Source organism: Archocentrus centrarchus, chromosome 24 (genome assembly GCF_007364275.1).
Source record: "Archocentrus centrarchus isolate MPI-CPG fArcCen1 chromosome 24, fArcCen1, whole genome shotgun sequence".
Classification (NCBI taxonomy): Eukaryota; Metazoa; Chordata; class Actinopteri; order Cichliformes; family Cichlidae; genus Archocentrus; species Archocentrus centrarchus.
In genome coordinates, this window is record NC_044369.1 from 23,898,217 (window position 1) to 23,925,949 (window position 27,733).

The following is a 27,733-nucleotide window of genomic DNA, read 5'->3' on the forward strand; positions in this document are numbered from 1 at the left end:
AGTCTTGTTTGAATTGTTTGCTGTTGTCTAGGCATCAAGTATTTTCTTAGTAGAAAAAAAAGAGGCATAGTTTATTATTTTGCATGCTGTTCATGGAAAAATCACTTCAAATCTTATCTAACTTCCTGTGAGAGCGGATCCAAAGACTGTTAAAAAAAGCTGTGGCTAGAAAGAATAATTGCACCTCATAGGCTGTACATTCTCAGTGATCGTCCCTGTTTTCTTTGATATGCTTTATATTTAAGTTTTTGTAATGACCAGTTTTGCCCTGCAAAAGATATCCACAGGTCACTTTTCAGGAAGCGGTGATAATTTGAAACTGCTGAGCACCAGTTATTAAATGAATATGAAGGCAAAAGTAACAATAAGAGAAGATAATGGATATCTGCAGTGTGCACAGTGTGCGCGCACACACACACACACACACACACACACGTGAACTATGATGGCACTGTGTCATCTTTGTGTGGTTTAAGTATAAGTCTTGTGCAAACTGAAGGCTAATAAGTCCATCGCTCATCTACTGTATCGGTGGTAAGTGAAGGCTAGCACTTTGGACTGCAGTTAGTATCATGCAGGGAAACGTCAGCTAAGGATCAAACTCCACTCCAAGCCTCCCACTTATAGGGGCAACGAGCAGAGCCAGGAGGCCACTGATCTAGCAAGAGTGCTGGACAGTACAAGTCCTGGAATAAAAATATTACATTTTCTTTAGAAATGAGTGTGCTTGTGTATGTGTGTTGGGATAAATGACTGTTTGCAAAATAAAACAAGGTAAAAATGAAGACAGAGATGTGGGATTAGGAGAGTGAGAAAAAAAAAAAGAACCCGAGAAGATGCTCTTTTTTTTCTCTGTGTGATGACTAAACATGCTTCCAAAACATCTCCATGCAGGAGGGAAATTCTTCATCCATGATTAATGCATTTTTGCATCATGGCATATATAATACACTGTGAATATTACAACAGTTGTTGTGGCAGCTGGAAATTTATTTCATGATTTCAGAACAAGTGGCTGGGGTGTTATTAATGTAACCCAGAAGCCGGCACTGAATTCAGTTTGAAGACAGTATCCAAGGGTTATATTTCATTTATTATGCTTTTTTAGTGCAGAGGACAGGAAGATGGAGACCCTAGCATGGGAAACCAGTGGTACTCGGGGCATTGCCATCTTAGCAATATATCTGCGGAATAAACACTTCTGTTTGTCATTCTGTTTGCATGTATGTTTGGCAGTTCACCAGCTCATAAATGTTTGTGTGCATGCTCTATAATCCATCTTCTTTTAATTCCTAAGGGATGTAGCTCTGTCCACTTCCTGTTTGCTGTTTGTTTCAGCTGTACTGTAGTGAAGAAACCCCTGGACAGTGAAGAGAGAGCTGTTAATCTTCTCATCAGCACTCTGGTTTCATTAGCCCCAAAGACCTAGTTAATGTGCCAGTGCATTATCTTTAATATTAAACCCCTGGACATGCCAGGTGACAGTGTGGCAGTCTACTACAGCATAATGTGTGACATAAATCAGGATCACAAAAAAAGCATAGGTAAGTTTAACAAGGGGGAAATGTGTAGAGCAATCTGCTGGATGAGCTTTATTAAAATCATTTTAATCATATTTGTACAATATCTTCTCATAGTGATAATGGTGGCTGAAGCTTGATGAGGTCCAGTCATTATTTTATCAAGCAAATAGGTGAGATACACTCATCCTGGAACCATCTAATTCAATCATTCCCTCATTCTTTTCTCACTTTATCCAGGTCAGGGTCTCAGTTACAACTGGGCAGCCTGAGTGGCCCAAATGTTGTTTTAGCCTTGCAGCCCTATTCAAAGTAACAAATGGCCTCAATTTTACAGCAGTAGAAGAAGATTGTTTCATTTGAGTACTATTAGACTTTAGTGCCTCATTTAACACTGTTCGTCGTGCAGTCGTAATTCACTTTCTCTACCAGTGGGTTAATATCTGCTCCACTTCTTAGACTAACACCCTGCCTTTGTTATGGAATGTATTCCTTTACTATAACCAGTGCTGCATGTTCAGACATCAGCGACCCTGCTGCAGTGTTTTAAGACCAGTATCTTAGTGCAACCATTTTCTGCTGCAAAATACTTCTGTTTAGTTACTCACACCATAAGATTTAATCTAAATATACATAAATAGAAAAAGGGTCTACAGTGACGTGCCTGGTCAGGTCCACTGTATATGCACAAATGTGCCAAATGTATTTTTGGTGTGCCACCAAATTAAACTTAATTTCAGGCAAATGGTTTTTATAATATGGCTGATCACTCTGTATGTCTAGCCATGAAAACAAAAACAAAAATAACAAAACAAACAAACAGAAAAATCAACTAAAATGGCTGAAAACACATTTGGGAGTATGGGTCCTTTAGGAACTACTTTGCATAGAACAAGTTTTGTATATCTCAGATCATTACATTATTCTCTCATAGACAGTTGTAAATATTTTTTCTTCCTGTACTACTTCCAGGAATCCAGAAATCTCACTTGTCTCTCCAAGTTCTTTTTTTCTTCACAGAACAAGAGAAGGTCACTGATGCTTTTCTGTTCATCTCCCTCTAGTCCTGCCATGTGTCAAAAGCCACTCTCATGCCTCGAGCTATTCCTCAGTGCAACAGCTAAGATTTGAGCTGGTGCCAAAGAAAGAGAGTCCACATATCTCTGGATTTAGCTTCCCTCCACTGGTTGCAAGTACTTATCATGTTTAAACTTGCCCTGATGCCCAGATATGTGTAAAAATGACCTTACAGTTCAGTATAAGGGATTAGGTGAGGACTCTCAGGCAGGATCCTGAGTCTAGAACGTACTAGAGGTCCTTGAGCCCTTCAGCAACACCCGGCCTCAGGAACTTTTAGCATGCACACTTTACTTTGATGTAGTTGTTTTTCATCCTGTCAGTTTTCATCTTTTTTTTTCAACCCATCAAATGTCTTGCTGTATTTAAAAATCTTATTATTATTTTAATAATTTTTTGTCCTTGTCATGGTAATCTTCTAATTATGCAACCTATTAGATTATTATTGTTTTTATTTTGTTTCTGTAGCATTTTCCAAAAGTTTAATTAGTATGCTACTAGAAGAACAATTGCAAAATAGTTAACATACTACTTATGCTTGGGGGAGGCAAGTTAGTAGCAAGGTTTGGTTCCACGTGTCCCCTTAAATGGAAGGTGTAATTGAAAATCAGTACAAAACAGTTCTGAGTGATCATTTTTATCCTGTGATGAAACATTTCTATCCTGATGGGAGTATTCTCTTCCAGGATGCCAATCTGCCCATCAGGAAGAGATGAAAATTATGTCAGTCATACACTATGGCATTCATAGTCACCACGTCAACCCTGTCATACAACTATGAGAGATTTTTCAGCGAACATGTTAGAAAGTTCTCGCCAAATAAAATACCTGCTAATGGATGACCAAAGGCCGGAAAGTCCTGGTCCCCAAGGATCCCCAGAAGGGACCAGTCCCATCCAGCTTCTGTCCAATAACCTGTCAGAAACATGGAAACACCTGTCAAGCATCATATTGGCTAAAATGAACAGGCACATGGTTCTCATGAGCAGGGCCTAGAAAGGAAGCCTATGACTCAATGCCACACATACATGGATCCTGGAATGCCTAGAACTGTAAAAGATCAACAGGACCCTAAGAGCCTTCATCAAGAACTCAATGGGGATGTGGAAAACAACAGTAGATGCCCAACTTCAAGCCAATTGCACACATTACCATCAAGTGCCAGATTTGCCAGGGAGATGCTCTGTCACCACTGCTGTTCTGCATAGGTCTGAACCCCCTCAGCCAGATCATCAACAAGCTACAGAATAGAGCAAACATCAGCCACCTCCTCATCACTGACATCAAGGTATATGCCAGAAGTGAACAGGTTATTGACTCATTGCCCCACACTACTAAGATCTACAGCAATAACATCAGAAAGTCATTGGGACTAGAAGTCTAGTTGGATAGTAACAAGAGAAAGAAGGTAGTCAGAACTGAGGGGATTGCACTACCAAAAGGCAGAATTGCAGCTATTGAGGACAGCTACAAGTACTTTGGAATCCCACAAGCAAATGGGAGCCATGAAGAGGCTGCTAGGAAAGCTGCAACCTCCAAGTACCTGCAGAGAGTAAAGCAACTCCTGAGGAGTCAGCTGAATGGGAAGAACAAGCTCTGGTTTGCTGGGGTTTGGAACACTACATTGAAATTCCCGGATTTGGTCAGCTGCAGTTCCAAGGTCAAGAAAATCCTCTGCTTGGAATATTAGTAGACACCTTTAAAAGCTGCAGGCTTTGGGTCTAGATAGCTGGCTTATCCGCCTTACAGGAACATTAAAAAAATAAAAATATATATATTAGGTGGACACGCCATGCAGTATTGATGAAATGCGTCAATTGCTTCTCGTAGTGTTTCTTAGGCGCGCAAGCAAGGAATAGTAGCCTGTATTACATAAAGGCCTATCTAAAAATAAGGAATAAATAATTTTCTTTATTGGTAATTTGTCCTGAGGGACTCTTGTCTCTCCAAATTCAGTGATTCCTCCCCCTCCCAGTGTGCTGACTACTCTGAAGAAGGCGGGTCAGATCGTCAGTGTGGGAGAAATCCAGGGGCCCATCAGCAGTAGCGCTGAGTGAAGCAGAGCTGAGAGATGCGCGTTCACTGAGCCGGAGGAAGGAGCACGGCTGCCTTTCCCTCCACCGCGCCTCACTTATAATAACCGCCTCATCACTACCGTCAGCATCTCACCGCCCTGGGCATACTATCATTAAGAAAGACTACGATTTCTGGATGGAATTTTGCTCTGGATTACTATAATTGCTATATTTGCTATATTCCGTCCGGAATCGACTCTGCGCGAAAAGGTAGGAGCAGATTAAAACTGGTCTAGTCCTGTTGTTGTTTTTTTCAAATTATTCTTTCCCCCATCCTCAATGCACTATTTTTTGTTTTTTGTTTTTTTGCGTGAGGATGTTTAAGTTGTGGGATTCTGAAGTTCATGTTCAAAAACATTCTGTGAATTTGGTGTGGATTTGAAGCTGACTTTGGGCTGAGATGAGGATTTACAGTAGACGCAGTGGGATGGCTTGGATAATTATAGTTGGAAAGCTCTCACCCTTAGTTTAACCCTCCTAAAAATAGTGGGCTGTTTTGCGAAGGGGAAAACTTATCTCGGGAGACTACGTGGATTTATTAGAGCCGCTTTTTTAAACAAGCAAATTCGCGGCGAATGAGTGAAGAGCGTAGAGATGGAAAGTTTTAGTTCACTGAATCGCGTCTCTCGGTCAGAGAGAACACTAAAGGAGAAACTACCCGAACTATCGCCGATTAACAAGCCGTTTCTTGTAAACTTCACCCTCGAGTCCTGCTCTAATTTCGCTTCGTACTTTCGAAAGCAATGGTTCGTAAGCCCTTGAGCCACAGTCAGACTGCCACCGTGCGTGAAGCAGAGGGAAAGCTGGAGCGCCGCTGGGGGAAAAAATAAATGTTGCCCGCTGTGTTATTAATCTGTGCGGGCATGCGGGTTGGATTTCTGGCAGGTTTAAAATGTTTACCTATCAGGTATTAATTCCATTAAAGGATGGAATTACTCATGTGATCGATAACATCATTTTCTCTTGCACTCATATTGTGAAAGCCTGGCTGTTGCAGAATTGAAATGTCCACCGGGGCTTTCAGTAGACTACAGCATCCCTCTAATTTAACATTTCTGCAGGAACTTGTGCCTCCGAGCTGACTGCAGAGTTGCTGGCGATCTCGTGCCTACCATTATTTTCTCTACAGATTGTTGATCTTTAGAAAAGTCTATTTACTGAAGCTCACGATGGATTACGCGATACATTTAGGGGCTATTTGCTCATCTAAAGCATCTAACGCTTTTTTATGATTAAATACTGGGCTAGTTTTCTTAACTGCAACATCTGGAGCTTTGCACAGATGTTCAGCGGGAGAGAGAAGAATTGTAATGTGGCCTTGATGGTGCCAGATTGAAGTTTATGCTCCCAAGTTTTGCGGTGACGGTTAAATTACTTTACTTTTGCTTCCCTCTAAAATACCCCACTTTGTCTTACCACCAGTGGACTAGCGGGTCCGGACACACTCCTAATGCAGCATACCCTTGTCTGCTGTGACTGCTGTCGGATTAAATCGTTCCTCCGGGGCTGCAGCTTGTGATAGACAGGGAGCACAGCAGGGGACTGAGGGGGTCTCCAGTGCGTGATAGAGGCTCGGCTACATTACAAAGCATGTCTATAAATCTGCTGCACCGAAGCTGGACGTGCCAATGCATCATTTATGGACAGTCAGTGACGGTATCCCATACAGGTCATCTCATATCCTGCACTATTTAATAATTCAATGTGTATATCCCGGAAAATATGCGCTTATTCTCGCAGGTGTTTGCAGAACAAGCTAGGGATTGTAGCTCCGCCTTTGCATTTTGAAATTTCGTGTCAATTTAACAGAACCCCCCCCCACAAACAAACAGGTTTTGGTTTTTTCTGGTTAAACACATGTACTTAATTAAGAAGCCCAAAACAGCTTGTTAATTTTCCCTTTTGGCCCCGTGGAGTGAGGACATGGGTGCTCCCAGGCATGCTGTTAGCTTAAGGGCATCTTTTTTAACAGGCCTGTGAGGGAGAATGTCAGTAACATATTCTGGGTAAAATGAGACTTTTCACTATGTTATCTTAATCTAGCTTAGCTTTCAGGTGGAAAGATTTTTAAACCAGGCTTATAGTTAGCCAAATGTCAAGTAGTTGCTGTTATGGCAAAATGTTCCTAAGGTCAAATCAGTCTAAGCTCAAATGAAAATTTATGATAACCAGGTGTGTTTAATAACTGGAGTTATGATATCTCCATTAGTGCTTGAAAGAGAATATGTTAGCATTGTTAGCATTCAGTGTCAAAACCCTGGCTTGCAGGCTAGGGACACCTGATATCTCAGTTAGGCAACACACACACACAATAACTCATGTTAATTGAATAGAGTCCAGAGCCAGTTTTTTTTATATAAGGCAGCCAGCTCAGGTTTCATGGGCATATTGAGCCTTGCTTATTCAAGGGACACAGCACATAACACTCCTCTGTAGTTCATCGCTTGGCTTGATGCAGGAGTGTTCAGGGTGATTTCACCACACAGAACCTTTTAATCTCTCTGCTGTCTCGCAAAGTCACTTTTAAGACAAAGACAATCATCCAGCCAGGCAACCCAGCGTTGTCAGAGAGACACAATCAGGTACACTCCTGCACAGGAACACACATGTGTGTACACAGTGCATTAGCATAGGTATCGGTTTCTAGAATTCAATAGCTCGCCTGCTGCAGCAAGATTAACTATTCAGGGCAGGTGGTTAAAGGGCCTATTGTGTTGCATGGTTCTGTGCTACTGTCATGATTGGACAATGTGTTTGTCTGGTGGGCAGCCCACTACCAAAACAATTGCAAGGGCAAAGGGCTGGAAGAGTACACACACATATAAGGTTTCACCATGTGAATCATTCCTGGCTCTACAGAGTAAAATCAAATAGAACTAGATGAGTACAGGTGTAGCCTGCAAAGGCCAGCGAGTTAGTTAATATTCAGTACCCCTTTCATCTGGGTTTTGGTGATGTGACCAATTTCAAAACGTGTTCACTGGAAGATATTAAAAAAAAAAAAAAAAAAAAAAAATTATAGGTGGGATTCAAAAATGAAGTGGTACTATCCTAACATCTCTCTGAATAGCTGTTTATGATTGCAGTCCCCCAAAGATATGCAAACGAGAAAGGGAGAGTGGCGGCAGATAATTAGTCATGTTTATCAGGATCCCAGCAGGCCTTTACAGACAGCAGGCTAACGTTTGAGGCTAAGCACAAGCTCTGGCTCACCTCAGTGGATTTTCACTCATCACGGAATCAACAGCAATGCCAGCCTAGTACACGGATTTGTTTATTTGTTTATTTTTCACAATATATCTTTGTTGCGTGCCCACTATTTGGGAATTCATCTCTCAAATGAAAGGCTTTACGACTGTGAATGATTATTTGAGGACCTTCAAAATAAAATGAGTAACTGGCAGAAATAGAAAAGTGCATAAAATGCTTGTAAACCTTTAATTGACATTCAGTGGATATTTAGTGCTATTTAATGCCACCTAGAGAGTCAAATCTGCATTGAATGGCATTCTCAGTATCCTTTCTCAATCATCTAAACTCACAGGCACAATTTGCCTAATTGCTGCTTTTCCTTTTCCGCCTCCTCTGAGTACCATTTTAGATCTGAACTGGCTTTGGAAATCTGGTATAAGTTAGTACAGTGTAACAACACCCAAAAAAATCCCTATATTTAAACCAAAAGCTCACACACAGTGTTAGTGTCAACAAAATGATCTTTCTGTTGCTGAGCTAATACAGTATATTGGCTAACTAGATATAGAATATTACATGGTTTGTCAAATGGGCTTGGTATCCCTTTTCCAAGAACCCCCCTCACAATCCTAACATTGATTTAGCTAGGCAGGGATTAGGGATGTGGATCATTTGGAATATTTCGTATTAAAATATTTTTGCTGTGGTATCAGCTACATACTGTAGCTAGCTGGCTAATAAACCAAACTACACTGCAGCAGGAATGGTTCATTGCAGCCTGAGAGGAGTGAGTTGCTTCATGACAAATTGGCACAATGTGTCATAATCATATTAATTTCTATTGGCCCTGAGAGGAGGAAGGAGTGGACACAACATGCTTGGAATGAATGACCCCCATTTGTACAGATTTAATTGATACAACATTTTATAACCCTGAGAAAATTTTGGAGCTGCTTCCCTACGAGTCCCTGGACTCCACTTTGAAAACCATTGGAAAATAATAATAATAATAAAAATTAAGTCACAGGTTTACAGTATGCCTTTCATTACATTGCATATTTTTTATGTGTCACACATTCGTTTGCAGGTGGTGCTTGCTTTGTTTTGCAAATTCATACTAGCAAATGGGGATTCACTGCTGTCTGTTCTTTTCCTGCAGTTTAAACCATGGGGCGTGGATCTGGACCGACGATGACCGTTCTGTGCTTCAATCCAGGAAATCGCCTTAAAGAAAAATTACAAGATGCAGCTATTTATCACTGACAAAATACACAACAGCTCACCTTCATCATAGCAATTTTACGTGTACACTATATGTGGAAACGGGATTTTTTTTTTTCCTTCCTTCATTCCTTTTTTTTTTTTTGCATATCTCTCCATAGACTTGGCTGATGAGATAAGATCCTTTATCAGCATTAGATCCGCCTCTAAGATAAAAAAGGATATTGCATTGTCTGCTTGACTAAGATTATCTATGTGGAATATAACATTCAGCAGAAAAACCCAGGAACAAAACCATAATCAGATGTTAATGTCACTTTGAGGATCTGTCCCCAGTTCTCACCCTCTTCTGAGCTCCCTGTTATTCTCTACCATGAATCCAAACAGCTTATCTGGATGTTTTCTTATGCTGCTAAGTACCATGCTGGGGCTAAGCATAGGCTTGGAGTTTACTGGCTCTGAAGGTCAGTGGGCTCGCTACCTGCGCTGGGATGCCAGCACCAGAAGTGACCTGACCTTTCAGTTCAAGACTTCAGAACCAGAGGGCCTGATGCTCTACTTTGATGATGGCGGATATTGTGACTTTCTGCTTCTCACTGTATCTGAGGGTAGGCTGCAGCTTCGCGTCAGTATCGACTGTGCCGAGACCACCATCACCTCTGATAAAATGGTTAACGACAGCCGCTGGCACTTTGCCGCCATCAACAGGCACAATTTGTGGACTGGCATGGCCGTGGATGGCCAGACCAAGACAGAAGAGGTGCGGCCCCAGCGGCAGTTCATGAAGATTGTCAGTGACCTCTTTCTCGGAGGCCTCCCAGGGGACATCCGCACATCTGCCATCACCCTGCCCTCTGTCCGCGAGCTACCGCCGTTCAAAGGAATTATCACAGACCTCAGTTATGGGAGTAAGCTGCCCACACTTATCAATAGTCAGAAAATACGCTTGGAGATGATGGGCCTATGCACAGAGAACCCCTGTGAAAATGGTGGGATCTGTTCACTGGCAGATGGAGAACCCTACTGTGACTGCTCCAAAACTGCATATGCAGGTCGATACTGCACTGAAGGTAAGAGGGTTGGCTCCAGAGCTTTTGTGTTTCAAGCCTGATTATTGGTTAAAACTTTGGTAAAAAAAAAAAAAAAAAAAGAATTCCCCAGGATTCCTTAGAAATATAAAACTCAACTAGCATCACAGCTGCCGTCTGCTTCCAGGTATACAGTAAAAATTATTATATGCTTACCCTTCATATTTGCTTTTTGTGTAGGTTGTATTGTTAAAATCATCTCATACCATGTGGCTTTCAGCAACACAATAAATCTCGATACAAACCTCTGAAATTAGATTCAATTTCCATAACTGTGTTGCTATTCCCGCTGCACCTAATGTGATTTGTGCCGCACCAAACTTCATTTATGAAATGCCTCGAAAAATGTGCATTGATTGCACAACAGTGTAATTTATATAAAGCAGGAGCATCTATACTCGTGTGTGTTTGAAAGATTTAATGCAATTCATGCAGGACATAGAATGAAAATATTGTGGGTTGTTGCTCTTACAGCTTCTTTTAGACTGTCTTCGTATTTCATGTGGGAGTTAAATTGGAGGTGATGTGCTCAGCATTTCCTCTCCCTTCACAGTTATTACTTTTGATGAGGCAGTGGTGGATATGGTATTAGCTGATATGACTAAAATTACAATACTGAGTTCTCTTTTTTTCCATTAAATGTATTCAGATTTTGCAAGGTGCTGCAGGGACCTGAAGGTACACACAAAGTTTGGATGAGAAATAACTTCATCTGTTTTTCTTCTTCTTCTGTGCCAAGGCCATCGCTTCTTTGGGGAGTGTAATGAGATGCAACTCTTTGAGGATATTCTTCCCTATTTTATCTTCACACCCTCAAAGCTTTAGTTATAGTTTAGTTTTTCTTTTTGTTTTTTTTTTCAACTAATACCTATGTATACTCTCAAATGGCCTGACATAACTTGCCACCGGTCTTTCCCTACCTTTCCAGGAACTGTATATTCAAAATAAAATAAAAAAATTGCTGTACACCAAGCTACTTTAAGCTTTTGTATGGCATTGCAGCTGCTGCTACTTAATGTTAATAGAGCTCATCATTCAAAACACACCGCTGCTTATAGCCTTGAGATCAGTGCCAGCTGATGCCAAGAATAAGTTGCTCTTTTTTTGTTATTGCATTCCCCACAACACAAAATGCTCCTTTTTTAATATACATTCAGAAGAGTAATCTATTGAATACACAATTTCACTATAACCTTACATGCTTAACTCTTTCGTTCATGTGCATGGATTGCAGGAGATCCCTTTGTGTGAACAGACCCATGTCAAATTTCCTCCACTGCTGACCCACTTCCTGCCTGTCTAAATCAAACTAGCATGGATGAAGGATGACTCCATTTTGCCAGAAATCAGAGGAATGCTCACTGAATGCTACAGCGCTAATGACAAGCTATTTTAAACTGTATCTAATACAATTAAATGTTAAAAATTGCCAGCACTATAGCTTGCCTTTGAAATGTGAACTTTCCCAATTCTTTTGTTTCCCGCTATGCACCAAAATTTGCTGCTCAAATGAAGCTGTTTGGACCTCAAATCCCAAGCGTTAGCCTGTGGCTTTGTTGAGGACAGCACGCGATGTGCTGGTTGCAGAGCAGTCAAGCGAACGGACTGGACTTGACCTCTTTTCGCTTCATCCCATTTGCTCACTGCCTGTGTCGAACAGTCGATAGAGGAGGAGCAGGAGGTCTGTTTGTCTGAGAGCTGATGGTGGAACTATGACATCTTTGTGTTAGAGCAACCAAGGTTTTAAGAATGCACTACGGACTCAGCCAGGCAGCTTGGACATGGAAGAAGGTGGTCATGTCTTAGCTGCAGGGCAGAGCAAGTGCAATGTGTGAGTTTATCACTTGCCTGCTGCACCCTAATTTGTCACAGGAGGTCAGCCGTTGGACAAAAACCACCCCCTGCTTGCTTCCTTCTTTGTCTGTCCGTCCTTCTATTCAGACATCTGTTCTTCATCTTCCTCTGTTTTGAGGCTATAAAAAAGGGAGCTAGGGAGGGTAGTCATGTTAATTCCCCAGCTGAACTGACTGCTGCTCTTTTCTGCTCTCCCATTAACTGATGTGGCTGATTGTTGATTATGCCACAGAGACTGGGAACCATAATTAGGAGGATAATGAGAACAGAGATGGCTAATTTGCCTGGAAAATGCCTGCGCAAACACCACCGTCAATTCAAACTGACTGTCGGCAAACTAGCGACGAGCTCCTTTACTGTTGTGTTCACGTGTCCACAAGTGGCGAAGTACTTGTTGTTCATGCAGCCCTTTAGCACAGAAGGTTTTCAGGGGATATTCGCACACCTGTCCTGTCAGTATACTGTGATTATGCTTTACATTAATGAGCAATGAAATGAGCCATTTGTCAAGACTGTGAATATGTATATGCTACATTATCAGATGTAGTAGTCCCGGGCTTGTGCATATCCACTCGGACACAGGACAAGCGTGCACACAAACGCACGTGAACGCGGATGAGGCCCTGGAGCTGCTCGTTAAAATGGGCAGATGGCTGACTGACTGAGTGGACTGGGCCTGGAAAGCATTTTCCCAGCCGTATTTTTTAATGGTGGCCTGCTAGCCGACTGGCCTGGAAGGAAAATACAAGGAGTGGGCAGAATTCACATGTGTGATGAGAAATGAGAAAATGGGAATGTGGGATAAAGCCCATGTTTGCCACTTGCACTGGGCAACATCCTTATTCCCATACTGGTGGCCATTTTTTTTTTTTTTTTTTTTTTTGTGGTGTGAGTTTCTGCTGACAAGAATTAATTGGTTCAACCTTCTGTTAAAGCATCATCATTTTACCTCAGTGATAATTATGAAAGGGTTCTGTTCTTAGAGCTCCTGCAGCCTTTCCAAAAGCCATCCAGCTCAGCTTGCAGCTTAGTGCCATAAACAGCTGGCCATAAAACACATGTTCAGTCTCTCCTCCAATGTGGATCAGGTTGTATCTGTGTGACTAACTGTGCCATGGCAATGAAGTGAAATTAGACACCGCTTGCTGTCCATACGTGCCATGCAAATCTGTAGCGAGAGCTTTGGTGCTTTGCCTTCTCATTGATAATTCTTAACCTGCCTCTTTATGGAGAATCATCTTTATAAGCAACTCAAGTCTCCTTTTATTAGCTGTGCAAATATCACTATCTTTTATGGTAATGATCTGGATATGAAATCTCTTTCAGTTCAGTTAACTTAGTGGTGGTGACATTATGAAATCTCTTGAATACACTGTGAGATTTTTTTTTTTTTTTTGATGTGTAAAGATATGCATAAGGTCAAGGTTGTTAAGAACCGTGCAGGTTTGTATAATGAATATGTAAAATGATCATTCATTTCCTCTTTCGGGATCCCACATCCTGCATTTGTAATGAGCAGTTTAAGGACTCTTTTGCTTTAAAAGTATGCAGTGACTTGATGGAAGGTTAGTAATTGAAGGTTAGGGCAAGCAAACTGTTAAGTAAGTGCTGAAATGGTGCCTTTGGGCTTAGCTTTGGGGATTAATAAACAGACATGGAAAAAATGACAGTTACAATAATCTTACTATAAAAAGTAGGTCAGGGAGAAAAAAAAGGAAAAAAATGGTGCAGGGACTTGCCTGATTCCAGTGCACGGGGCATTTGTGTCTAGTGCCCATGCTGAAAATTATGCCTGGATTTGAGTGGTGAATCTGCTGGTAAAATAGAGCAGGGGATTATGCTCGGACCACATGTCCTCCACAGCACATTGGCTTGTTCTGAGCACTGTCGCAACAAGAGAAAGGGTTTTATCTACATGGGAAACTGAGCATTTAACTAACAAAGATGCACATTTTCTGGGCGCGAGCATTTGCACAGTCAGGAAAAAAAAAAGTACCTGCTGATTCAGGCACAAAATTCAAGCATTATAAGCCCCCTCTTCCTCCCTCACCAGTTCTTGAGAACTGGAACTATGCTGCTGTCCATCAGCTGGCTCCTACACTCCTTTCCCACACTTCCATGCTTCGCCCTTCCCTTTCCTCTGCCAATGTCATTCTTCTTGTGTGGGAGGAGAGGTAGCATCCATTTTAGACTACCTAAAGGAGACAGGAGGAAATCTCACCTTGTCTTCACCATCCCCTGCTGCAGAATTTGTCTTCCTGCCCCTCCTCGCAAATGATATATCTGTTGTGGGTTGAGTTTGTTGAATTTAACATTAAACAAGGACCTAAAGCTGTCAGGGAGAGAGAAAAAAATGAAACATGGAAATGCCTGGATGTATCTAGTAGTGGGAAACAGGCCACTCCTCTTTGTAGAGTGGTCAGAGATCAAGGCACATCACTAAGTCACATTAATATGTGATATTGTGTCTTAGAGCTGATATTTAAAATGTCTGATGTAGTCTGTCTTAATTAAGATGTGTTTAATTTCGTCTTGTCAGTTCTTGATGCTCCTTGAGGGCACTGATTACAAGCCCGAGTATTCCTTTTAGGATGCAAGCTCCAGGTTTGTGACTGAAGAAGCGGAATAATAAATATATAACAGACACGACTGATGCTGAACCCAGTGAGTGATCTGTAATGTTGCCTAAATCACACGGGCATGTTTGATACCCACGAGGTGTCACTGACGGGCGAAATCTCGGTGAAGATGTTTGCCGCAAGCAATGACGGTTTAACATGTGGCTTTTTTTTATGTTTAAATGTTGTACTATTAGCTACACCAGGACTCCCACAGTGAGCATTCTTCTGAGAAACCACAAGCGGTGTGTTGATTTTGGGTGAGCAATGAAATAAACATTGGGTGGTGTTAAAAGGGCAAAAGGGGAGGTTGGAGGAGAAAGGCATGGGTCTAAGAACAAGCAATCCTGCAAATCCATAAAACTCACAACACCATAAATCCTCAGCAGTGTGGATTTATGTATTATTTTATGTGTGCGAGGGACTCTGTGTGATGCAAGATGCGGAATATTATGTTACAGTGACAATATTCGAAATGTGGAAGAGTTGTTTGCTGAAATGTCGATCTGCTTCCTGAGAGGACGGGACAGATTCAACTAGATGTCTTTTCTTTCCACAGGGGTTTACACTGAACTAGTTATAATTAGGCATGTCAAGGGGCTTTTCTTTGCTCCTTACATGTTCACAAGTGTGTTAGGTTTTTGCATGTTAGATCCACATGCAAAAGTGGCTGTAGAGTGTTGTTAATGCAATGCTTCTCTTTGCTTTCTCTCTTTTCCTGACAACTCCACAGCAGTCCAGAGAAAACCAGGTGAGTCTCCAGAAGAAAATTAGTCACAGCTTCAGTGAAACTGTAGCAACTGTTCATTTCCTATAAATTACTTATGTATTCAACTTTAAAATGCGAGCAGAAAATGTACCGTTCATTCTGTTAGAACACTTACAGTTGACGTGTATTCAGTAAAAATCCTCCACAGTTATTTTATATTCACATAGACTGTTGCTCTATTTATTAGTAATTTGTCTGTTTCAATGGAAAGCTTTCAAATGCACTTGGGGAAGCTTTGCTTTTAGTGTGATAGCCATGGTTTGCCATTATGCAAAGCATGCACAGTGACAATACAACTGTAGTATTGGCGTGTTGTTTTTTCTCAATTTTTTCCCTCTCTGTTCCTCTCTGTTTTGATTTTTCTCTTCAAGGCCTCGCACACCTGAAGGCAGAGCAAGGTACTCTCTTTTCTTCCTTTGTAGATCGCTTTTATTTTTTAGCTCACTAACCCCCTTTTTCTGGTTGTGAGCTGTAAATTTACAGTGTGTGCCTTTACTACCTGTCCGTTTGCATTTGTGTGTTGCGGTGCTCCCACTGCAGAGAAGTGTGGGGGGTGACTGAGTGTGTGTGTGTGTGTGTGTGTGTTGGCGCAGAGGGGTGCATGACAGCATGGCATGTCCCACATCTCACCTTTGCCTCTCTCTCTCTGTGCTCCTGTGTGTCCTCAGCCTCGTTTCACCCAGGTTTCCGTGTATTACATAATTGTGTACTACTCTCACTTCCACAGCAAACAAGCTGTGACACGGTCCACTGTGTGGGAGTGGGGATGGGGTGAACAACGGGGAAGCTGGGGGGGTGGATGAGAAAATCACTGGAATTTGGGGAGACAGCTCAGAGGAGAAAGAAGCTCATCTGGGATAGAGAGGGGAAAGGGGAACAATAAGGATCAAAAAGTGTCAGCGTAAGGTACATGCAGGAAAAATAGCAGTAGGGTTTGCATTCATATTTGATGAATCTGCAGCAACACAATTTACACTCTACACTCATTGTCAGTGTAAGATAATATTAAAGTCTGGCTGGTGGATGGATGAAGGCAGTAGACCCCATTTTTGAAGGCTGCTACAAGTGGTACATTGATGGAAAGTGAATTACTATGATTAAAGTGGATGTAGCTGCTTCCTTACTGTTGCATCAAATTTGGTAAAGCTGGATTTGAGAATTTTTAGAACACGTATAAAAATATCAGTGTTCACAAGCTCTTAGATTTCTCTGTAATTTAGTTTTTTTTTTTTTGGCTTATTGAAAGGAACTAGGAGACATTGTATTTCAAAATCAAATTTAATATAACCATCCATAGATCCCAAGATTCTTCTTATTGGCTTAACGTAGCTGTGACTCTTCTCTAATTGCATCTAAGTGTTTTCAACTTTCACTGCAAGTCTTACATAAAAATAATATTCATTATTGACCGTCACATTTGACTGTGAATTTCAGCCACATCATGATCTGCATCTTCAACAGATGGAATTTGCTCAGTTATCATGAAGTTATGGTTCATTTACAGGGCTGTGCAAAAGTCGCCTGCCGCTTGTTATTATTCTGCTGCACATATTTATCAATTTCATAGCAAAATATAAAGAAAGTAGAAGGTGCAAATAAATTTTGCAGACCTTAGTCTAATGATACGATCCACAAAAGCATTCCAAAAAAGAAAACTGAAAAAGTGTCAGTTGTGTGCTGCCCACGTGCGCTTCTCCCATTACTCCACAATTTGCATGATTTTCAACATGTTGCATGCTAGTGCCACTTGGAAGTGTGTAGGCTTTATGTAGACTAACAATAGCTTAAACCTACTCTTTGTTGTCTTTTTCTGGTGCTCTGCCTTGGATGACACTCTTCCTTCTTTTATCTCTACGGATCCTTTCTCCTCTCCAAAAACTCTAGGTAGAAGCAAAGGTACAGCAAATCCTTTTTTTTTCCTACTTTACTTTGATCTAAGCTGCAAGAGCTCTGTGTGTGTTTACATTTATGTGCTGAATTTGCACTGCCACTTATTAATAATGTACTCTGAGTGTTTACTTAACATATTCATTTGCTCATCTGTGTGATTGTGAGAGAAAACTAAGAAAGTCGTAGGACTTGGTGCTTTCCAGCTAACTCGTGCCCACATTTACTGTTACATGAACGATGAATGAATGGGAGATGAGAGCGGGTGGAAGGACATACAGCGTGAGTACTGCAAACTGAGTCTCTCTTAATTGTCACTGTTAAATATAAAATGATGAGAGCAATAGATTATTCATTGTCTTAGCAAGCAGTAAATATTAATAATAGACTGTCTGTGTTATGACAGTTCTGTGTCTCATGAAAAATAAATAATAATAACTGGTGAATTTGACCAAACATTTAGCTTTATTTAAATAGAAGCAACCTCTGTGTAGTGCAACAGTGCAGACAATATGCTCATTATACATTTATCAATGCCATTTGGCCCACTTTTTTTTAATAGCTGTGTGTGGTCATGTGTTTTATGGAGTGTCCTGGTATGTTTGTGGGCTTCCTAGATTCATCTTGATTGAAATCAGTTTTGGGAAAATTGCATATTTTCTCATTTGAAAATGGCTACCATGAGATATAGTCATGTGAGTTGTTCACAACAGTTGATTGTTTTGATTGATTGTAAGCCCCGATTGTAAGTTAAAAAAATAATCCTAATTTATCTTTTACTGGGTTCTTTTGCAGTCCCTCCATTCATCCACTGTCAGGTTTTTTTTAAGCTCCTTTCACTTCTCAGCCAACTTTCTTCTGATTGGCTGTTTCTTGCAAACAGGAGGTTTGAAGAACAGATTCAAACCTTCTGCTCACAGCTAGAGCTCACAATCAGAGCTGCGTGCCATCTTTGATATGAGCATCCAACATTTTAATAGTGTATATACTATATTGATACCCTTTGAATATACCCTGTGCATATGGTCAGTCGGAGGCTGCATGTCTATGAAGACAGTAGGCAAAAAGACAAGATCCTTATCTGAAAGATGTATTATTGCTATATTTTTGATATTGTAGAGACTGGTTTTAAAATTAAACATTTTTTTTTTTTTTAAAGAAGAGCTTGTTTTCTTAGTTTGCATATTTGGTCATAATTTTAAAAGATATGATTTCACATTTAACAGGTTCACCAGAAAGGCTTTCAGAGTGAAACTGTGACATCAGCTCCCTCAAATCCATCAATCCAGTCCGTCTTCCTAAACTCTGATAGCAGTCAGGATGCGTTTTCACACAGTCGGAAAACACTGCACAGTGAATGTGAACAACCTGTAATCATACAGAGTGATGCAATCCAGTGTCCTCCTTGGCCTTGGAAGTGGTTACTGCACTATGTAGTGATCTTTAAGTAAGAAAACACACCATCTGCCGTTCTCTATGGGTTCTCTTTTGTGTTCTTAGTCCACAGTAAACTCCATAACCCCAATTATTTGGATATAGAGTAAATATTTCTGTAACTTAATGCACAATTCCAAAAAAAAGTTAGGGCACTGTGTAAAATGTAAATAAAAACAGAATTGTAATGATTTGCAAATCTCATAATCTTATATTTTATTCACAGTAGAACATAGAAAACATCAAAAATATACAAGTTTAAGGAAAAAAAGCTGATTTTGAATTTGATGGCAGCAGCACATCTCAAAAACACTGGCACAGAGCCACGTTTCCCTCTGTTGAGCATCCCCTCCTCTTTTAACAACAGTCTGTAAACATCTGAGAACTGAGGAGAGCAGCTGCTGGACCTTTGGGAGGGGAATGTCGTCCACTTCTTGTCTGATAGAGGATTCTAGCTGCTCGACAGTCCCGGGTCTTCTTTGTCATATGTTCCATGATGGGCCAAATGTTTTCAACTGGTGAAAGGTCCGGACTGCAGTCTTCTACTATGAAGCCATGCTGTTGTAATAGATGCAGTTTAACATTGCCTTGCTGAAATATTCAAGGCTTTCCCTGAAAAAGACAGCTTCTGGGTGGGAGCGTATGTTGCTCTAAAACCTGCATTGATGATGCCTTTCCAGATGTGCATCAGAAATGCAGGCTTTTGAATTGAGCGCTGATAACAAGCTGGATGATTTTTCGTCTGGAGGACACAGTGCCCATGTTTTACAAAAGGAATTTCAAATTTCAGAACAGTTTTCCACTGCGCCTCAGTCCATTTTAAATGAGCAGAGAAGAGAGCAGCACTTCTGAACTGTGTTCACATATGATAGAGCTTTAACCTGTATTTGTGGATGACACAGTGAACTGTGTTCACAGGCAGTGATTTCTGGAAGTGTTCCTGAGCCCATGCACTGATTTCCAAGCCCGTTTTTAATGCAGTGCTGCCCGAGGGCCTGAAGATCACAGGCAGCCAGTATTGATTTTTGGCCTTGTCCGCTGTGCACAGAGATTCCTCCAGATTCTCTGAATCTTTTGAAGATATTATGTACTGTAGATGATGAGATATTCAAAGTCTTTGGAATTTCACACTGAAGATCATTATTCTGAAATTCTTGCATAATTTGTTGATGTAGTTTATTGCAGATTGGTGAACCTCTGCCCATCTTTACCTCTCTGAAATGCTGCCTCTCTAAGATCATTTATTTATACTCAGTCATGTAATTGACATCTTGCCAATCAACCTAATTAGTTGCAAAAAGTTCCTCCAGCTGTTTATTTATCTATTTTTTAGTATGACTTATTTGTTCAGCCTTTTTTTTTTTCTGTCTAAACTTTTTTGAGATGTATGGCTGCCATAAATTTGAAATGAGCAAAAATATTTGTCTTAAAATGATAAACTTAATCAGTTTAAACATTTGATATGTTTTCTATGTTAAGTTATGAATAAAATATGGACTTATGAAATTTGCAAGTCATTGCATTCTGTTTTTACTTACGCTTTATACAATGTCCCGACTTTATTGGAATTTGGGTTGTGTGTGAAGACGTCTGAGCGCCTGCAGTATCTAAATGGCAGTTATGACTGGGTAGTCATTATTTTGGCATGAGACTGTGTGAACAGTTATTTATTATCAATTGATTTCCAGGGACAGTCATGTATCTGCTGACTTTTTACAAAGATGAAATTACAGTGAAGCTTTACTGTACTGCTTGTCAGCATTAGACTGTGCACTGACTTTGCCCTGTGCATGGGCTGAAACTGAAAATAGAAAATAGTTATATTACTTAAGCATAATAGGCTGGAATGGCTATGTAGTGAGCAGTCCCCTAGCAATTCAGTTGTTAGCTGTGTTGCATAACAGAACAAGAAGGAGCCAGATATGATGCACGTCACTTTCTGCGTAACTCACTTGGGGATTTTATTTCCCTCCAGCAATCCAAGGGCATGTCAGTCAGATGGCCTGGTGATTCAAAGTTGCTAATAGGTGTTAGTGGGAATATTGTCTCTCTATCTGTTCTCCAGACTTGTGTAACATCTGAATCAATATGTCGCTATTTAATCAAGGAATGCTTAAACATGATACAATATGACTCTAAAACACAGAGCCATGAAGCCAAGGCAGTGTTCACATTACACTGTGATGAGTAAAATGAGGACATGCCACGGTCCCCGAGTTATTAGATCCATGTCTCTGCAGTAGTGTGTGTGTGTGTGTGTGTGAGTGTGTGAGTGTGTGTGTGTGTGTGTGTGTATACTGTAAATGGCACAGCGGTCAAAGGGCACAGTAAACAGGAGGCTGGGGAGAACAGACTACAGAATAGACCCGAGTCGGCCAGAGAAAAAAAAAGAGGAGGAAAAAAAAGGAAAAATGATAGCTGCGGCCAAAGAGGCCAGACGAGAGTGTCAGTGTTGCAAGATTACATGTTTGTAATGAAAAATGTGGAGCACCTTGTTATCCTTCTACTCAAATCTGGGCCTGATGCTCCACATAACTGTTAAGCCATCTATAGAGAAAGTTTTAGTCTCTTGCAATCCAAGAGAACCACACTGTTCTTGGCTCCGAGATGCAACTTTTTTGATGCATAGCTTAAGTTGACATGGCAAACTTTTTATGAGCTACAGCAGTGAAACAGGGACTGTGCTCCAGTTAGCCACATTGCTCTAGTTAGTAACAGGCTGCACTTTGGGCTATATTTTCAATTCCGAGTAGCTCATTTAACTAATTAATATAAATGTAAGCTGGAGATTTTAAATCCTTTATGCGTATGAACAACTTTATTTACTGAATTTACCTATTTTGTCCATAGGTGATGAATAATACAAATACAACAGGACGGCATTTAGAACATATTTACAGGTGACATTGAAGTTTCAGTTATACATATATATCATCAAGATAATGAGCTTATGAGGGCTTAAAGGATGGGGCATAATGCTCATTGCAAGTTTCAATATTTTGAGTTTGGTTGTCTGTAGATAGAAATTGTGCCTCTGTTGTTAGACACATTAACTGTTACATGTATCACATTCACATATGAGGTGTTAATTTAAATCACAGATTGAATGTGTGCTATGTTTATTAACACATTGAAGAAAAACATTGAAATAAGGGTCATTTTCCACCACGTGACTTTAACTCTTAGCTGTACAATGAAGAAAATATTTACCCTTGATGGTGCAGTAAGTATTTCACAAGACCTTATTTTTTAATGGAGCACAACCACTGACTGTGGTTTGCTGTGCATGAAGGCCCATAGTACATTCAGTTCCCTTTTACATCATGATTTTCTCCCCTGCGTCTCATGAAAGATGTGCCTCCATCTAGATATCTGGATGGTGTTCATCTGGTTATAACAGCATCAATATCAGAGATGGGACTGTAAGGCAGCCTGCAGGTTTTACCACCAGCATTACCTGATAGCTCTTCTTTATTCCTGAGTTTTAATAACATTAAACCCTGAATGAATTGTATTTGAGTGCAGGCACAGAATGGGGAGAGACAAAATATTTGTTACATTTTAAAATAAATGCAATCCAAAGTTGGTTCTGTTTATAATTTTTATGAACAGAATTTCTAGGTGCAGCCAAAGGGCCAGAGGTTCCCTGGTTCGGTGGCCTCAGCTTTTTGTGGATGATGTAGTTTTGTTGGCTTAATTGAGCAATGATGATGAGGGATTGGGATGATTTATGGGTGAAAGTGAAGTGACCTGGATGAGAATTAGCACCTCAAAATCTGATCCCGTGGTCCACAATCGGAAAAGGGTGGAGTACCCACTCCAGGTTGGGAACAAGGAGGGGTTTCAGGGTCTTGTTCAAGAATGAGTGGAGAGTGGAGTGGGAGAATGACTGATGAATTGGTGTGGCGTCAGCAGCGATGTGGACTCTGTACTGATCTGCTGTGGTGAAAGAGAGGGCTGAGCGCAAAAGTGAAGCTGTCAATTTACTGACCGATCTACATTCCTACCCTCATCAATGGTCCCAATCTCTGCGTAGTGACTGAAAGAATGAGATTGCGGATACAAGCAGCCGAAATAAGCTTCCTCCGAAGGGTGGCCGGGCTCAGCCTTGTGGAGATTGGGTTAAGAGCTTGGCGAGTCGGTTGGGACCCAGAGTAGAGGTGCTACTCTTGCACGTCAAAAGGAGCCAGCTGAGGCGGTTCGGGCATCTGACCAGGTGCCTCCCAGCTGCTGGTGTTCCGGGCATGTCCCACTGGGAGGAGGCCCCGGGGCAGAAACAGGACATGCTGGAGAGATTATATCTCTCAGCTGGCTTGGGAACACCTTGGTGTCCCCCAGAAGAGCTGGAGGAGGTGGCTGGGGAGAGGGATGTCTGGGCATCTGCTTAGAGGGCTACCCACATGACCCTGACCCCATTTAAGTTGCATGCCAGTTGGATGCCAATCCAAAGTTCATAATAATATATCCCACATTATTGCAGCCTATTGGACAGAACTAAAAAGTGCCAGATTTTTTTCTATAATTGCACTCACTCCCAGTACTGTGAATGATACAGAAACAGCTACTGGCTTTTTCTATAATGAAACCGTATGGACAGAGAATGAACACAGCTACAGTAGCTTGTCCCCATTGCCAAGTTGTCAGCGGTCCACTTTAGAGAGCAGTTAGAGTCCTTGGAGAGTGGGAGGGAGAGAGAAAGGAGTTCAGCCCAAGTCTAATCCCTCAGCATGAAGGCTTAGGACTGAGAACTTATTCTCCACTTCTGGAGTCACTCTCCCTAATTATCCCCTCAAAGTCCTGCTGCAGAGTTCCAACTGACAAGATTTTTGCTTTCTGCCTCTGCGGCACTCATTCTGTTTCTGCCTCCTCTATATATACACTCTCTCCCTGCCTGCCACGCCTTCCCTGACTCCTCTCTCAGTTGCCCTTTCTCCCTTTGCCCCACCCTTTTATCTCTGTCTGCCTCAGTATCCTAGCCTTTCTCACTTTTGCTCTACTCATTTTCCTCTTAGCCCGTTCTTCTGTTTCTCCAGTTCAAAGTCGTACGGGCGTCACGTGTCTCAAATCACAGTCAGGCTAAAGATGGGAGTGCTTACTTCCTGCCCATAGATGATGCCAGGCTTCAGTGGGATTTATGTACAGCTCTGTCCATACTCCTCTTAGCTCTTTGGTTCATTCACTGGGTTTGGACAGTTCTACACCAGAGATATCTCAGTGACTTTTTAAGCTTTTTTTTTTTCTTTTTTTTTTAGAGCATTGCTTCCTGTGTTGTTCCAGAGTAGCTTCAGAAAATTCAGCAGCTATACCTTCAACACTCATATATGATTTATTTTAAGGTTAAAGGGCAAAAAAAAAAGTTTGTTTTTTTGCTACAGAGCAAAACTGCAGTGCATGTAATTTCTTTCTTTTGCTGTGTTCGGTTGCATTGCTCGATGCTATATGTCAGTCCAGGGAGTGATTACATTTCTGCTTTTCCGCATATTTGATGTGTGTTGACACTTTGGAAATTTGTGAGTGGCATATAATGAAACATTGATTTGTGTCAGGATGCTGCAGGTGTGCGAGTTAACACATTAAACAGTTGGTGCTGGTGTTTTGAGACAAGTCATGAGCTGCCAGTGTGCAGTGGACCTCGGTGACTCATTCAGTCATTTGAACATTTTCTTTTTCACTGACTCAACTGAAAACTCTTAAATGTCACTTGAGTCAGTGTTGCTCAAGGATGAGGACAACAAGACTAGCAGGTTGAGGCTACATAAGCTGCTGCAAGCATAATGCACCACAACCTATGACCTAATTGAATTGTGGGTAATGTCGGCACAACTAAAGTTGTACGCTTGCAAGAAGTTTAATGCTGAAACAATAATAGCAGACTTGGAGCCTACCAGCCAGCGTGCACCTGCCCTTATTCATGTAATTTCCAAATCGAGAACTATATCAATTAATTGTCTCAATACAAGCACTATTAAGGAATGACATTAGCGGGCTTCATGTCATGAGCAGTAGATTCTACAATACCCACTGTTTTCATAAAAAAGGAGGCTGTACCTCCAGCTTGGTTTGTGTGGAGCTACTTTTACTGGTGGAAGCTTGAGGCATCTATGTTTTTGTTGATATAGTCACATTCAAAGCCGTGAGTTAAACGGGAAAGAAGAATATCCTGATGTAGTTAGGTTAGTGCTGTACTTTTAAATACTGCATCTTTAACATGGTGTCAGTTCAGACTCTTATTAAAAGATCAGTAAAAGGTAATCGTGTGAAAAAGAAAGTTTTCACAGGACTGTGCGGTCAAACACTAAGTGCACCCTTACTGCTTCCATAGCAATTAAGAGGGTACTGTAAGTAGCAGCCAGGTTTCTGCCAATAAAATGCACTTAATCGAGTGATCATCAGCAAGTGTGACAACCTCTGTGAAAGCAAAACTTCTGGCAGTTTGCTGGTCTGGAGCATGTGTGTCAGTTAGCATGTTAAATGTTAAAATTCATGACAGTCCAATTAGGAAAAAGACTGAACAAGTGTGGCTAAAAAGAATAGAAAATCCAATAGAATGACTGTAATAGAAAATAATCAAGGTTTTGGAGTGGCTCATTTAAAGTCCAGACCTCAATCCAATTGAAATGCTATTTTGGGATCTTAGGAGAGCTGTGTATAAATGAATATCTGAACAGAAGCAACTTTTTTACAGTTAATGGTATTTTTACATGATATTGAATCATGGGGCATACATAGTTTTTTCACAGGCCTGCACAGAGTCCCATGAAAACTTTCTATTTGACATGACTGTATGACCTAGCAGTCTCCATTTGCGTCTACATATAACTATAGTCCTATATAATATAACTATAGTTATCGAAGTATGGTGGTTATCAAACCACTAAGAATTTGGTTTCATGGGGGGAATATCAGCTGATCTGCCAGTCAACCCTGGAGTCTGCAGCCATAGATACTGATTCTCCATCATTGATTCATATCCTTTTTAACTATTGTTGAAATAAAAGTTTACATTCTAGACTTTTAAAAACCTCTAAAAATGTGTTGAATGAATTTTGTTCCTCATAAAAACATCAAGGCTTAATTTTTGGAAAAATAATGAAAATCCTACCTTGGAAATTCATTGGGTAGGGAAAGTTTTAAAAAAGATTTTGAAGTTATTATGATGTCGGCACATGTGTGAAAAATGTGTTAAGAGAACGAATGTGCTAAGAGCTGGGAAGGGAATATTACTGTACTTTACAGTCCTTTTTAGGGAAACACTGTGGGGAGGAAGTGTGAAACTCTGAGGATAGCCCTGAATGCTACATTTTTCTGAAGCAAATCGACACTAAATTGATTTTCTGCTGCTAAAAAAAAAACAAAAAAAAAACGTAAGGCAGAAAACGACCTAACTTTACTTAGTCCTTAACTCATGACGGCATCTTGGAAAAGGAAACATTTGTCCTTTCTTGTCCTTTGTAACACATGAGACAGTGACAGGCACTGCGTGTCATCATACGTTTGGTTCATTCCCATCTATGGCACATAGACAGCGGATGGGGTTTTTCCTGTCATGCCTCAGACAGTGGATTCAGAGCACCAGCTGTCACTTACTGGCCTTGGCTTGTGTTGGCCGTTCTGTTGATAAATAGCTATTTATGGCCAGACGCTCACCCTGAAATTGAGTTTAACTTTGCCTCTCCTCATTACTCAATCCAAAACTACACTGCAGTCCTCAAGGTGGATTTCAAAGTTGCTACAAATTGAGGCCACTGGTCAAATTGATTTCAGCACTGACCGGCTGCTCCTCAAGCTGTCTGAAAATATGAGTAGTAAATGCAGACCTTCTCTTGTATACCTGTGGCTTTCCTCCTGCAGCTCATTGTTTCTGAAAGGAGCCTGTTTGGCTAGGGTAAAAAAAAAAATTAAAAATTTCTCTGGCTGCCCCTGCATGGAAGTCATAACATAAATAGTTCAGACCTGTAACTTAAAGTGCAAGCAACAAGCAATTCTGTTCAAGGATCAAAGGCATTAAAAGATTTGTTTCTAGAATCTGAGAGAGTTATCGATCGTCTCTTCTAATTTCCTTTGAATGTTTTCTCCCATTTCTCTGCATATATCATTTTCTGTGCTTTGCCATTTCCTTCGTTTCTTCTCGTACTCTTGTTTCATTCTGTTATTTGGCCTTTTTCTTTTCCATTTAGTTTAAATCATCCTCTTGTCATGTTATTTCTCCTCTCTCGCCCCATTTCTCCATTTCCTGCATCTCCGGTTCCAGTGGGCAAAAAAAAAAAAAAGTCAGCTACAGTGCAAACTTCTCGCCCCGACACTAACTCACTGATGTCATTACGATATTTGGTAGTTTTCCCTCCCTCTCTTTGCATTTCCCTTTCTTTCGGCCTTGTGTTTGCTTAACTTCTCTCTCTTTGTTCTCTCTCTTTCTCTCTCTCCGTTGCTGACCTCTGGGATCAACCGAGCAAAACTGATTCCCACTTTTTCACGGATCATGAGTACGTCAGTGGTTACACAACGAGAGAGAGAGAGAGAGAGAGCGAGAGAGAGAGTGAGATAGAGAGAGTGTCATGGTCCTGGGCCGGTGGCCCAGTATTCTATGTTCCGGTGATTTAGTTCTGTTTTATTATGGTTTCACTGTTTCTGTTCCCTTGTGCTCTGTTGTGCTGGTGTCGGTTATCCTTCGGTGTCTGTATTCCCAGGTGTTCAGCCAGTGTGTACTCTGTTAGGTTCTTTCCTGTTTTATTTTGGTAGGTCTTTTGTCTGTGCGCTTTTGGTTTAATTGTGCTTCCTGTGTTTCCCTCCCAGCTGTTTCCCATTTGCCCATTACCTGCTGTGTTTATATTGTCGGTGTTTTCACTTTGTCCTCGTCGCGTCGTCGTCGTTCGCTCCCCTGCTGTGTTCCTCTGTGGTTCAGTTTTGTCCTGGTTTTGAGTTCTGGTTTTGTTCCTGGTTTTGTCCTGCACTTTGCCAATTAAAGACTGTCTTTTCCATTTACCTCGTCTGCCTTGGG

At 41.0% G+C, this 27,733-nt stretch overlaps 1 protein-coding gene across 2 annotated transcripts in view; it reads left to right on the forward strand.

Annotated features, from left to right (window-relative positions):
• Positions 1-4,706: 4,706 nt before the first annotated feature.
• Positions 4,707-27,733, forward strand: part of nrxn3b (neurexin 3b) — a 310,461-nt gene continuing 287,434 nt past the window's right edge. Inside the window, exons 1-5 of one of the 2 annotated variants that reach the window (XM_030720979.1) lie at positions 4,707-4,882; positions 9,024-10,155; positions 15,379-15,396; positions 15,786-15,812; positions 17,299-17,310. In XM_030720979.1, coding sequence (XP_030576839.1) covers positions 9,459-10,155; positions 15,379-15,396; positions 15,786-15,812; positions 17,299-17,310 — 754 coding nt within the window. In that variant the 5' untranslated portion in view covers positions 4,707-4,882; positions 9,024-9,458. The remainder of the gene's footprint in view (positions 4,883-9,023; positions 10,156-15,378; positions 15,397-15,785; positions 15,813-17,298; positions 17,311-27,733) is intronic. The other variant, XM_030720980.1, reaches the window with a different exon arrangement.